The sequence below is a fragment of the Balaenoptera acutorostrata genome, chromosome 9 (genome assembly GCF_949987535.1).
Source record: "Balaenoptera acutorostrata chromosome 9, mBalAcu1.1, whole genome shotgun sequence".
Lineage (NCBI taxonomy): Eukaryota > Metazoa > Chordata > Mammalia > Artiodactyla > Balaenopteridae > Balaenoptera > Balaenoptera acutorostrata.
In genome coordinates, this window is record NC_080072.1 from 87,166,503 (window position 1) to 87,180,286 (window position 13,784).

Consider the following 13,784-nt stretch of genomic DNA (forward strand, 5'->3'; position numbering starts at 1 on the left):
TGCCCAAAAATCACATAGTTAAAAGTGGTGGAGGACTTCCCTGGTGGCACAGTGGTTAAGAATCCGCCTGGCAATGCAGGGGACACGGGTTCGAGCCCTGGTCCGGGAAGATCCCAATGCCATGGAGCAACTAAGCCCGTCTGCCACAACTACTGAGCCCGCGTGCCTAGAGCCCGTGCTCTGCAACAAGAGAAGCAACCGCAATGAGAAGCACGTGCACCGCAACGAAGAGTAGCCCCCACTCACCGCAACTAGAGAAAGCCCACGTGCAACAACGAAGACCCAACACAGCCATAAAGAAATAAATTTAAAAAGTGTTGGAGCCAGTTGATGAACCCAGGAATTCTGCCCAACAGCCTATGCAGTTTACCTCTACACTCCCACCTGTGTTTATCCTTAAGTCCAGTAGACATGTGCCCATTCACTCAGTCAACAAATATTTAAGTATGTGATATGTGGGAGACACTATGAGAGGAGCTGGAATATAGAGGAGAACAAGAGAGACACAAAGAGGAGTATACAGAAGGCTAGACAGACACAGAAGAATCACACAACCAATATTTAAATGCAGTTGGGCTAAGAGCTACAAAAAAAGTACAGGTTATTATGAGGGAGCAAACAGACACCATCTCCCTGACAAAGTGTCCAACCCCACCATATAAGACAGATGCTTGCTCACAGCAAATACTCTTGCTCATCTTCATCATATACTCCTCCATCACCTGTTGGTCCTGGTCCAGAAAATACTTGCTACACCCCTGATATTGCCAGTCTGAAAGGCAGGGGGATTAAGAGTGCCAAAATTATAGTAAATCCAAAATCTTTGTAAGATAAAAGAAAAAGAGATTTCATTCACTGGATTCTTAAAGTCACAAATTTGGTAAAGTGCATTCAAGGATAAAATATATTCCTTTTACTAATAATGTTCCTGATGATGGTTTTTGATTGCTCATCCTGTTCTTTTTTTAACCTTGTCCCTGATTTGCTTTGTATCTGTTTAGTCTTGGACAAGGCAGGCCCCTAAATCTCCAACAGCCTGTTTGATCCTGTCCACAGTTGTTTACTGATCGCCTTTCACTGCAATGTCAAGTATAGGAATGGGCACCTTGCCTTGTGTTATTTATTCCAGCTGCAGAACTCCAATCTCTTAAGTGCTTTATTGAGCCTGCCTGAATAACAAACCATTAAACGATGCAAATGATAATAGCTTGTCCTGGAAGACACCACAGAATCCAGCCATAATGAAGTAACAAAGTCTAAACTACATTCCTTAAACAAAAAAAGTGGAAAAAGTCACTCTAAAAACTATTACAGGAGACTCCCTATCCTCAAATTGTGTCTTAAAGTCAAACTTAAATCTGCTCTATTTTTAACAATTTTTGGTGGGCAATGAGTAGCCATATAAGGGAAGCACCTACATTTGGTAAGAGCTCCCTAGGCCTCAGGCCCCAGACCTACCATTGACCAGCTGTGTGATCTCTAGCTAGTCATCCTTTGAGTCAAAATCTGAAATCAAGATGTCAGACCAAATGATCTCACAGGTACCTTCCCACTCTAAAATTCCATGACTTCTAATCTGATATCTATCACATTCAGTCATTTATCTACATTGGATCTTTTCAAAATGTGTTCTTGGTGACAGATGCCTTCTGTTTGATGCTTGTAGTTCTAAGAGGCTCCCTATTTAATTTAATCTTTAAAAATTATTGTACAGTCACAGTAAGCAAGGAACTAAGTAAGAACCTGGAATGAGGAGAAGGCATGGATATAAACATGAATTAGACTTTATTAGAGATACAGTGGAGTATAAAGGAGAAAGTGAAATTGAATTAGGCCTTAGAGAAGGGGCTTCGAAAAGGATTCATTCTAGAAAGAAGAGAGCAACATAAGAGAGAGAAGCCACCTGTGGGTAGGGAATGTGTAGATGTGGCAGTGAAGTGAGAAGAGACATGAGTAGAAACCTAGGCCAGCAATGTCAATGGCCACATCAAGAACTACTACATTACTATTTGCAATTACAGAATCTTTGAAGGAATCCTTAAGAAGGAGTTTCAAAGACCATCCAATCTAAACTTCCACCCTTTTAAGGGGAATTCCCCGGTGGTCCAGTGGTTAGGACTCCAAGCTTCCACTGCAGGGGACACAGGTTCGATCCCTGGTCAGGGAACTAAGATCCCACATGTCATGCGTGGCAAGCAATCAATCAATCAGTAAATAACTTCCACCCTTTCAGATTAACCAGGCCAGAGATTTACTCAAGGAGAGAATCCACTTGAAGAATTACAATGACAGGCACTCTCTACTGCTGGAAGCACCTCTAGTTGTTAGATGTGCTTTTTATAATAGGGCTTGCTAGAACCAGTACATAACTGTACATAAGTACATAACTTTTGACAACCAAATGCTTAGGTTTTTCTAAGAGGCTAAGACGATAGAAATTGTTTGAGATTAGTTTAAGGCATGACCTTTAGTCACAATAACCCAGCTGTAAGTGTTTTGTTTAGCTGTGTTTAGACCTTGTACCAATTCAAAACTTCTAATTGTCATTAGTCAGAGATCAAAGTTTCTGCAAATTGTAATCAAGTAATTAAACTGTGTGTGAGACTATGAGGGTAGATGTGACTAGAAAAATGCCATTTTCTTTACACTTATACTCATTATTCATTGCTAAAAGTACACTTAATACTATTTTGTGATGAACTGCATCTTCTAGGTAACTCCTGGTTTTAATTTTTATGAAATTCTGGGTTTTTCACGTGCCTCCTATGATGTCTGTCTTAACAAATATTTCCTATCTTGGCTTTTTAACCCATGCCAGTCAAAACCCAAGATATTTGCTGAGGACAATGCTTAGCACAATATTAAAAGGCTTTCTGGTAATAATAGAATTTGATGCATATTCACATTGGAAAAATACTGTTTTCATTAATCCTTCTCTTTAAAATAAATCTAATCTCACTTCAATTTTTCCATGTTCCTAAAATTTGGAGATAAGACCATCTCTGTTTTATATAAAAAAGTGATGTATCAGGAATTCCTTGCTGGTCCAGTGGTTAAGACTCCGTGCTTACACTGCTGAGGGTGCAGGTTCAATCTCTCCCTGGTCGGGGAACTAAGATCCCACAAGTCGTGCTGTGCGGCCAAAAAAAAAAAAAAAGTGATGCATCAAAAGTCTTAAATTCAGTAAACTGTGAGGTCTAAACCTGGTATTGGAAACTATCTTACTTTCATCTCCATTTATAACACATTCTGTTGTTAGCAATGGGGAGTCAGTGTTATGATACATCACACAGTTCGCTAACATTAAGACAACTCTTTTCATTTTTTTTTTGGCTGCATGACACGGCTTGTGGGATCTCGGTTCCCCAACCAGGGATGGAACCAGGCTACAGCAGTGAAAGCCCATAATCCTAATCACTAGGCCACCAGGAAACTCCTTAACATTAAGACAACTTAAACAATCTTCCTCAACTCCACCAGGTTGAAAAGTACTGCTATGTAGGAACATTTTTCTTTCAGTCTAGTGAGAATAAACCTAGAAAAGGAATAGAGATATAAGTTTTACTTTTGGCTACCATCTCTACCCAAGATGTCTAATAGGTTCCTTCTAATTGTTCCTTTGTCTTGAATATCCACTTTACTTGCAAACCTCCAACTTTTCTGTAGCACAATGGTATATCCACTTTATATGCCATGTTTAAGCAACACATAAAACAGAACTCTTGCCAACATCACAGCATCCATTGCCAACTAAATATTTATGTTTATTTTGGTAGCAACTGTTCTATTCTGCTATAGCATTAGCAGTTTGGGAACTGATTAACTTGTACACGTTTTCAGTAATTCCAGGAAGCCTTACTCATTAGCACATATGCTCCACTGGAAAACAGATAGCATCCACCTGTGTTTAGGTTTTCTTCAAGTGAACAGGTTCTTAATAAAATTAGGTGAGCACATATGAGTTCAGATTCTTCTCTTAAACCTATAAAACCCAAACTGGTAAGAGGACTCCTTCTTACCTGGACACTGGTTAGAGTTGTGTACTGGTATGCTCTGACAATCAGGTAATTAGCTTCTACATCTGCTAGTCCAAGCAGGATGTACTTCCACCATTTCTTTTTCAAGATGTATAAAAGGTTATCACTACCTGGTTGAAAGAAATCTAGATTAGTACATGTACTTGAAATGATTCCATCCATGTTAATTTAGAGATAAAGAGTCAAAGCAAGGGTTTACTATGTATTCTGAACGTGGACCCTCCTAATTTCCATTACTCATAACCCAAACTCCTGCAACAGCTCAGCAGTCAGATTTTTTTCTAGTATGAGGCCCAAGCGAAGGTGTCATCATAGACCAAGTGTTCAATGAAAACACCAAAGAGAAAGGAAGTAAGAGAAAAGTGGTTAAGTTCCCTTTCCTACTGCAACAGAAATATAACATCCAGATCCCTAGGAAATGAAATGTTTTCTTATGAATTTATTGGTTATTTAACCTCTATTCTTGAGCTTCTTCAAAGAAAACTCTGCATGTGGTCATTCTTTTGGAAAAGATGTGCTTTCAAGAGAAAATTAAGCCAGTGGTAAGTACGGAAAAAAGATTTAGTGGCACCATTGAAGAAACACCTTTTATCCCCTAAATTCTATTTATTCAAGTTAACTGTGATTCATTTCTTTGGAGAATCTAGCATCACAAGGATATATAGAGTTGGCACATATACAAGAAAGCTTTATGGGTAAGATAACCTGCAAGGAAATAAAGGTAGTGAGAATTGTAGCCAAATAATTATCATGAAATCCCAATCAGCAGGAACATCCTGAAAACACAGTTTGTCTTCCTCAAGATGAGATGGCATGGAAGGCATCTAATAACCATCCCTTAGGAGACTTCACTGATATACTTATGAATCACACTGACTTCCTAAAGGCCAATGCTTACATAGAGGGGAAAAGTCTGGGGCTATTAACCACGTACCAGTTCTATTTCCAACTCCTAAAGTTCTTGCCAAATTTGGAGTTTTCCCCTTAAGATATCTCTTTACCCCTTCCCACAACTGGTTTCCATTTTCTTTCAAAATAAGTTATTATTCCTGACACATAGAAATACCATTGATGTATTAAGATTCATATTAAAAGACGATTAGCAAATACCACACTGGTGATTTTATTATATGCCTTAAATGTGATGAAAATGGGAGTATTGCAACCTACCAATCAGTCTGGGTTACCCATTGTCTTTACACTCTTGAATTCAATCTTATTTAATTTATTTTATAATACCATGTTCTTCTTTTGTGGGAAGGATGGCTCTTATCATGACAAGAAGCCCCTTGTGCATGGGCTCTGGGGCAGGCTGCCTAGGTTGAAATGTGGCTCCACCTGCATGACTTATAGCAAGTTATCTAAGTACTACATGCCTCAGATTACTCATCTATAAAGTGGAGATAATAATAATACTCACTTGATTTGTTAGGAGGCTTCAATGAGTTAAGGAATTAAAATGATACCTGGCACAATACTGTTAGCCTAGTTTTTCCCATTTATAAATAGTTAGCTAGAAATGATAATTCTACAATGGTTCTAAAACAACTTAACCAGCCAGTGATAAGATGTTAATTCCTTGCCAATTCCTTGTTTTGTTTCTCTCACAACATAGACTTGATCTATCAATACATGCAATTGGTGGTCCATTTAGCATTCTCCACTTAGCTGGAAATACATATTTTGGACAGTGAGGTTCTTGACTTTTTAAGTGTTTCTAATACTGTCTTTTAAATTTATCAACCATGGGGGGAAAAAAAAGAAGATCTAACTTGTAATGGCATCTACACTTTTTTTTTTTTTTTTTAGACAACTCCTACGTTACAGTTTGGTGCTACTTATTTTAATCAACAATTTCAGAGAGTTATACACAAATCTCTAGTCACCAATTTCATAGAATTCAAAGGTGTCATACTTTTCTAATAACTTTTATAAAAACAGCAGTAGTTTCCTGTTCTTGGTTTTGTCCCATATTTTATTTCTTGACCATCTAGAGCCAAAGATTTTTATAAAGATAATTTGTTGAAAAGGTAATTCCAACATTTGACATACCTGACTGAAATGCCAGCATCACTGTATAAATTAGAAACAGCAAGCAATAGTTGATAAAGCTCTGAAGCATGGGGGTATTCACTTTGTATCTTTCTGCCAAATACTGGCTGGTGATGGCTGTCCCACATATACACAAGGACAACATCTGACCCAGGGCAATTGTTTTCAAAATATTCCTAGAAAATAAAGGAGGAAATCAGAGGAACTGGCAAGTAAGTTATATCTTTCACACACACACACACACACACACACACACACACACACACACACACACACACACACTTTAGGGCTAAACCAAAAGGGAAATGCTAATAATTCCAGGTGGTTCTTTATTTCATTTTACCACTTACTTCATATGCACAAAAATTAAAGTTTTGGATTTTGAGAGACTACAGTTTTATTCTCTTGTACATTTCTAATTTTCCCCTCATTACCACAAAAATACATATTCCCTCAGTTCACTGATGATCTATTTAGAGATCATTTTGATTACTTAGCTATGTCATATTTTATTTGAATTATGTGTGTGTGATTTTTTAAAACTCAACTTTAACTTTAGTTTTAAAGTCTTCCTATTCATTAAATGTTTAACATTTTCTCATCCTTTCATTCTCCCAGAGACTTGGTTCCTTAAACTAGAAGCAGAGGCTTTCAATGTTACCTACATGTTAGAATCAAGGAGCTTTTAAAAATGCTAATAGCCCGGGCTGCACCTGAGACCAATTATATCATCGCCTCTGGGGGTGGGTCCAGGCCTTGGTGGAATTCAAAGGTCCCCAAGTAATTCCAAATGCAGCCAAGATTGTGAATTACTGTTCCAGAGGCTGGCACTTTGGATCCAGAGAAGAATAAGATCTAGACCCTACCCTTTGGCATTTTAAAAGAGAAGTACCTTAACAACCAACTACGAAACTGCAGAAAGCAAACTACACAACAACAGTCTTGTAACAGTGGTGTGATTAAAGGGCTGAGAGAGCACACAGGTACTATTGGTTAATTCTGAGTGAGGGAGTTAGCAGGCAGGGAGAAAACTGAGAAAAGTTTTATGGAAGAGGTGATTTTTCAGTTAGGTTTGGAAGTATGTATATAAGAGATTTCTAGAGGAAGAAGTAGGGAGAAGGGAATCCAGGAAGAAGTAACTGTAGGACCAAATGTAGAGGCACAAACATGCAATGGTGGGTTCAGGAAACATCAAGTGGCCTATGCCTAGGGCATAAGGTCAACAGCAAAGAGTGGAGGGCAAGAAGCCTGGAAAAGTAAGTAGAGGCCAGACTGTAAAAAGGTAACTCTGGTTACTATGAGAAGGACTGAAGGTTAGAAGGTTAATATAATGATCCATGGCTGAACTAAAGCCACATCAATGTGAATGTTAAATAGAGAATGATGTGAAAGACTCACAGAGCCTAGTGATCCATTAAATCTCAGGAGGAGGTATTGAAAATGATCTCTGGGTTTCTGGACTAGATGACTGGATAGATATAAGGCTGCTGACCAAGACACAGAATACAGGATGAGAAGCAGGTTTCAGCAAGGGGAGAGCACTGAGCTCAATCTGAGAGCACTAGAAATTGAGGTGTCTGGAAGGTCTAAGAGAAAAACATTAAGAGGTTTGTGACAAGTGGACTCTAAGACGGCCACCAGTGAATCTCTGTTTCTGGGTAGTTTTGCTCTGTGTAATCTCTTCCACTTGAACATGGGTTGGATCTTTGACTTGATTCTAACCATTAGAATACAAGAAAATTAATGGGATACCATACTGTACAACACAGGGAATATAGCCAATATTTTATAATAACTATAAATAGAGTATAACCTTTAAAAATTGTGCATCACTATATTGTACACCTGTAACTTATATAATATTGTACATCAACTATACTTCAATTTAAAAAAAAAACTAAAAAAAACCAAAACAAAACCAGGATACCACTTCCATGGATACATTACCTGAGGTTATAACTTCCATCTTGCTACCCAACTCTATTGATTCTCTTTCTTGCTGGCTCTGATCAAACAAGCTGCTATATATAGAGAGGCCCACATGGAAAGGAACTAAGGGTGGCCTCTGGCCAACAACCAGCAAGGAACTGAGACCCTGAGTCCAACAGTCTCCAAGGAAATAAATCTTGCCAAAATCAACATGAGCTTGGAAGCAGATTCCCTCCCCAGTCATGACTTCAGATGAGACTCTAGCCCTGGCCGACACCATGACTGCAGCCTTATGAGAGACCCTGAAGCAGAGGGCAGAGTTAAGCCATTCCCAGATGCCTAATTCATAAAAACTATGAGATAACAGATGTGTATTGTTTTAAGCCACTAAATTTGAGGTAATTTGTTACACAGTAGCAACAGATAACAAATACAAGGTTGAAACTCTGGACTTCAGAAAGACCATATCTGTTTTACTCTCCACTACATATCCAGTGCTGGCACTTTGTTGTCACTCAATAAATATTTGTCAAGTGAATGTAAACGGATAAAGAAATTACCAGATATGCCCAAATATATGGTTACCTCAAATATAAGACACTTCCCCACTTACCCAATGAAGTGCAATAGTCAGAGAAAGACAAGAAATTATGACTGCCATGATACAGAAACTAAGAGTAGAAAAACATTTCAAGAAGGATGAGATCATCAATACTACAGTGTCAAAAACTGCAGAGAGAAAAGGTGTCATCGTGGCTAAAGAGACACAGTTGGACTGGCAAGCTGGAAGCTGCTAGATGGCTTGGAAGGAAAGCATTTTGTTAGTGGTAATGACTAAAGTCAGATTCCAGTGGGCTGAGTGAGTAGAATATGAGCAAATTAATGCACCAAACATAAATATCTATTTTTTTCTTTTTAATGATGAAAAGGAGAATAGCGATGGGGAAAGAGTTTGAAGAATAAGCAGCAGTGTTGAGGACAAGTTTTTTGCTTGTTTGTTTGTTTGTTTAATTATTATCTTGTTAAAGGAGCAGGGAAACTTAAACAAGTTTGGGAGATGAGCAGAAGGCAATATGGGTGAAAACTTGAAAGAAACTTAAAAGAAATTAAAAGAGATGATGAAGACATATAGTTCCTGGAAGTTTCAGGGACCAGGATTGAGAATACTGCAACTTTTATTTAAATGTTCTCTACATAAATACTTCCTTCCAGAGTTGCTCTAAGCAAAATAGAAAATACCCAAACTGCAGAAGACAGAGAATATCTGTTCTAAGAGTTTACAATGTATTTTTTCTTTGGAATATTTGCTTCAGTAATTTGCAGCTAATCTCAAACAATCCTAACACAGGCAAAAAGAAAAAGGGGAAATTTGCTGGGTAAGTCAACCCTAAATATATACTTATAGAGCATCTACCATGTGCCAGGCCATGAAGATTCAAAACTGGATAGGCACTCTCTGTGCCTCAGAGGCTCAAAGACCACTGGGGATAAGTAGGCATATAAACTAGTAATTAGGGCACAGACAGACAAGTACAAAAATGGGCTAGTTACAAGAACCTCATGAGTTCACTAGACAGGCACAGTAAGGAAAGGTATTTCAAGCAGAAGGAATAGCAGGTACCAAGGCACAGAGTTCTAAAACAATATGGCACATTCAGGGATTTCAAGTGGGTTGGTGTAGCTATAACCCAGAGTATAAGAGAAAAACAAAAGCAGCAAATGATGGAAAAGTCAATAGAATCGAGATCAAGAAGAGATCTAAAATAGGTTCTAAAGTTGGTATCTTATTTTGCTGGTGGTAAGCTCATTGAAATCTTCTGAATAGGAGGGAGTAAAGAGATTAGCAAGGCAGGAATTGAGCATCCTGGGTCCCTAAATATGTCATAGCACATTATGTCATAACACAGAACACCAAAACCTAACCCTTAATTCCTGCCATGGAAGCCAATTAAAGAGGAAAATTGACAGAGACAGATCTATCTAATATAATACCCAGTTTTCTGGATCAGACACCTGTGTAGATAACAATGTAATTAATCAAGATCCCAAAGACAAAAGGAAAAGGCACATTTGGAAAAGAGATTAACTGCATTTTGGACATGCTGGATTTTGTTTAATTATGAGACAGTCAAGAAGAAATGTCCAGTAGACAGTTTGGAGCTGGGAAAAAGGATTGGATTGGAGAAATAAATTTGGGAATCATGATCATAAAAGTGGTAATCAAAGTTGGGATATAAATGAGGTCACTAAAATATATACCTAAAAATTGAAAAGAAAAGAGGGTAAAAAAGAAACTTTCTGGGGGACTTCCCTGGTGGCTCAGTGGTTAAGAATCCACCTGCCAATGCAGGGGACACGGGTTCAAGTCCTGGTCCGGGAAGATCCCACATGCTGCGGAGCAACTACTGAGCCCGTGTGCCACAACTACTGAAGCCCATGTCCCTAGAGCCTGTGCTCTGCAACAAGAGAAGCCACTGCAATGAGAAGCCCCACTGCAATGATGAGTAGCCCCCGCTCACCACAACTAGAGAAAGCCCGCGTGCAGCAACGAAGACCCAATGCAGCCAATAAATTTAAAAATAAATAAATAAATTTATTTAAAAAAAACACTCTGGGAAACAACAACATTTAAGGGGCAGAGGAGGAAGAGGAATTAGAGATGGGGATGAAAGGGCATGGTCAGAGATACGCAGGGAGAAAACAAGGAAAAACACTCTGGAAGCAAGAGTAAGTGGTATTTCAAGGAGGAAGCGCTCTACAGTTTGAACTGCAGCAAATTGCTCCTAACTGCTCTTCCTGCTCTACTCTCTCTCTCTCCACAAATATTGGCAAAATCAACATATCCCCCTTGTGTTCTCCCCAATCTCTTAGCCCTCCTGAGATAAGTACTTTCTAGAACTTGGTATTTAACATTCAATGCATTTCCATATATTTTCATATTTACAGAAGTATCCTTATGCAATGTATACAATTATTTTGTCTGTTTTAAATTTTTATATAAACAGCATCATACTAAATGTATACTTTTGCAACTTGCTTTTTCGATCAACATTGTTCAACAGAGTCCTCTATATTGATACATTAGTTCTAGTTCATTCCTTTCCACTACTGTATAGTACTTCACTATGTGATTATATCACACTTTATTTATCCATTCCCTTATTGATTATTAGGTTGTATTCCAATTTATTTTTGCACTTATAAACAATGCCTCTACAAACATTCATATGTATGTCCCCGACATACATATCTAAGAGTTTTTCTGGGTTTTAGCAAACTAGTGCAAATGGGTTACTTATGTGCTAACATATAATCTCCTCCGCACTCAGGATGGCCTGATGGGTACCATCTAGACATCTGCTGGAAGCAGTGAACTCAGAGTACTCTACAAATATAATGAGTTTCTATTTGTGTCATGAAGTTTAAAGGAATCATTTGCTCTGGGGATATATTTAAGAGTAGAATCATTGGTTTTAGGGCATGTCTTCAACTTCACTTGTTTTGCTAAAATGCTCTTAAAAGGGTTATATCACTCCATGTAGTTTACTCTGTTACTTTCAAAAGGAAGGAAATGAAGCAACTTCACCCTTCAACAGGCAGAAATTATATCAGGAAATGGCCAGACCCAAAGACATTTTATTAGGCTAATGAAGGAAATTTTCACCCAGGTGAGCAAGAGGTTAAGGACTTGCTCCCACAGAGTAGTATTCTTTTTTTTTTTTTTGAAAGATATCCATTCCCCTATTTCTTTTTTTTTTTTAATTTTTTTAATTAATTTATTTATTTATGGCTGTGTTGGGTCTTCGTTTCTGTGCGAGGGCTTTTTCTAGTTGCGGCGAGCGGGGGCCACTCTTCATCGCGGTGCGCGGGCCTCTCACTGTCGCGGCCTCTCTTGTTGCGGAGCACAGGCTCCAGACGCGCAGGCTCAGTAGTTGTGGCTCACGGGCCCAGTTGCTCCGCAGCATGTGGGATCCTCTCAGCCCAGGGCTCGAACCCGTGTCCCCTGCATTGGCAGGCAGACTCTCAACCACTGCGCCACCGGGGAAGCCCCCGTATTCTTTTTTTTTAAATTTATTTATTTTTGGCTGCGTTGGGTCTTCGTTGCGGTGCGCGAGCTTCTCATCGCAGTGGCTTCTCTTGTGTGGAGCATGGACTCTAGGCGTGCAGGCTTCAGTAGTTGTGGCTTGCAGGCTCTAGAGCACAGGCTCAGTAGTTGTGGCGCACAGGCTTAGTTGCCCCGCGGCATGTGGGATCTTCCCGGACCAGGGCTCTAGCCCGTGTCCCCTGCATTGGCAGGCGGATTCTTAACCACTGCGCCACCAGAGAAGCCCCAGAGCAGTGTTCTTTCTAGGGATGTTCTACCTGTCACAGGCTGATGAGGCAAACCGGATCTGCGGGTTGCTACCTCTTTCTCTTATGCTCATTTCTTCCTGAAGGAAGCATAGTTTGCATCGATTCTGGATGTTATGCTGCCCTATCCTAGGCATAAGAAATTCACCACTGAGTCCTGTATAGTCTACTGGGAACCTACAGAAGTATAGGCCAAAGCCAAAGAGTGAAAAAGTGCATTCATTTTGTGTCATTGTCCCCAGCCACATACTTCCCTCTGGAATCATGTGGGGAAGGGTACATGGCCAAGGAAATGGTTCCAATTTTCTGGTATTTCATTGTTTAATGACCTCCTTTCTTTAAACTTCTCCTCCTCTCTTCCATGGAACAAAGTCTCAGAATTGCTAGATTTTGTTGCTAATGCCCACTTTTTTAAGTTGAGGAGACTGTGGCCCAGAAGAGGGGTGTGTCTTCCCTAAGATCATCTCAGGAGCAGAGTCTGTGCACAAATTGTCTGACCACTGAATATCTGCTGTGCCCGCTACAGAACATGGTCTTAGGATAGTAAGTGAGGTCATCTCTCACAGCTGATATCTTCTTACCTCCTGTGCCTCTTTGTCCTCACTCACCTTTCCCCACATTCCTCTCTTTACCCTCCTTCACTTCTCCACGATTTTATAACAGAGCTTATATTAGAAAACACCTTCTTCAAAGGATCCCTGCACCTCACCTTGCAGTCAGGAAACAAAGGGTCTAGCCTAATTTCCCTGCTACCAGTACTAACAGTGTTTCTCCGTATGTCAGGAGGGCATTGGATGTCCAAAGTACAGGGCACTAGAAAGCTAATCAAGGAGCTGATAACTTTATCAAATTCAGAACATTCTTTGCACACCATAATGGGCTCGAAAGCAATAATAAATGTGAAATATGTGAGAATAAGAAATGTGGAAGCACTAAGCCCTGTTCACAAATTGACAAAATTCCTCTAATAAGCTCACATTTACATTAAAAAATAGCACAATTAAGCAAGCTGTCCTCCAACTATAAAGTATAACCATCTTCTAAAAAAAAAGAGTCATAAATTGAGTATGGAGATTTAAAGTTACAGGAATGCACTTCTCTTGGCTCCAAATCATAATGACCTCATCTATAATGGAAGAGGAAGAGAGCAAGAATGAGAGCAAGTGAGAAAGAGAGAGAGAAAGAAAGAGAAACTGAAGGAGATGGAGGCTGAACAAGGGCGAAAGAAGAGAAAACCACTCAGACTCGTAGAGATACCATAGGCCTCAAAACAATTTTTGTTACTTATGGCTTCCTATTTCAGCATTTGGATTTCACAAGGTCCTAGTGCATATGAATTCTGAATTAAACAAAGGGACTCTCTCTACACCATAATAAAACCTGTTACTCGCTAAGGGAAGCTGCCAGAAGCAACAT

At 39.3% G+C, this 13,784-nt stretch overlaps 1 protein-coding gene across 4 annotated transcripts in view; it reads right to left on the minus strand.

Moving 5' to 3' along the window:
• Window positions 1-13,784, minus strand: part of SLC35F2 (solute carrier family 35 member F2) — a 61,815-nt gene that overhangs the window by 22,953 nt on the left and 25,078 nt on the right. For all 4 annotated transcript variants that reach the window (XM_057552661.1, XM_007184628.2, XM_057552662.1 and 1 more), the window contains exons 2-3: window positions 6,090-6,265; window positions 4,020-4,147 (exon numbers count right to left, since the gene is read on the minus strand). In XM_057552661.1, the coding sequence (XP_057408644.1) occupies window positions 4,020-4,147; window positions 6,090-6,265 (304 nt within the window). The remainder of the gene's footprint in view (window positions 1-4,019; window positions 4,148-6,089; window positions 6,266-13,784) is intronic.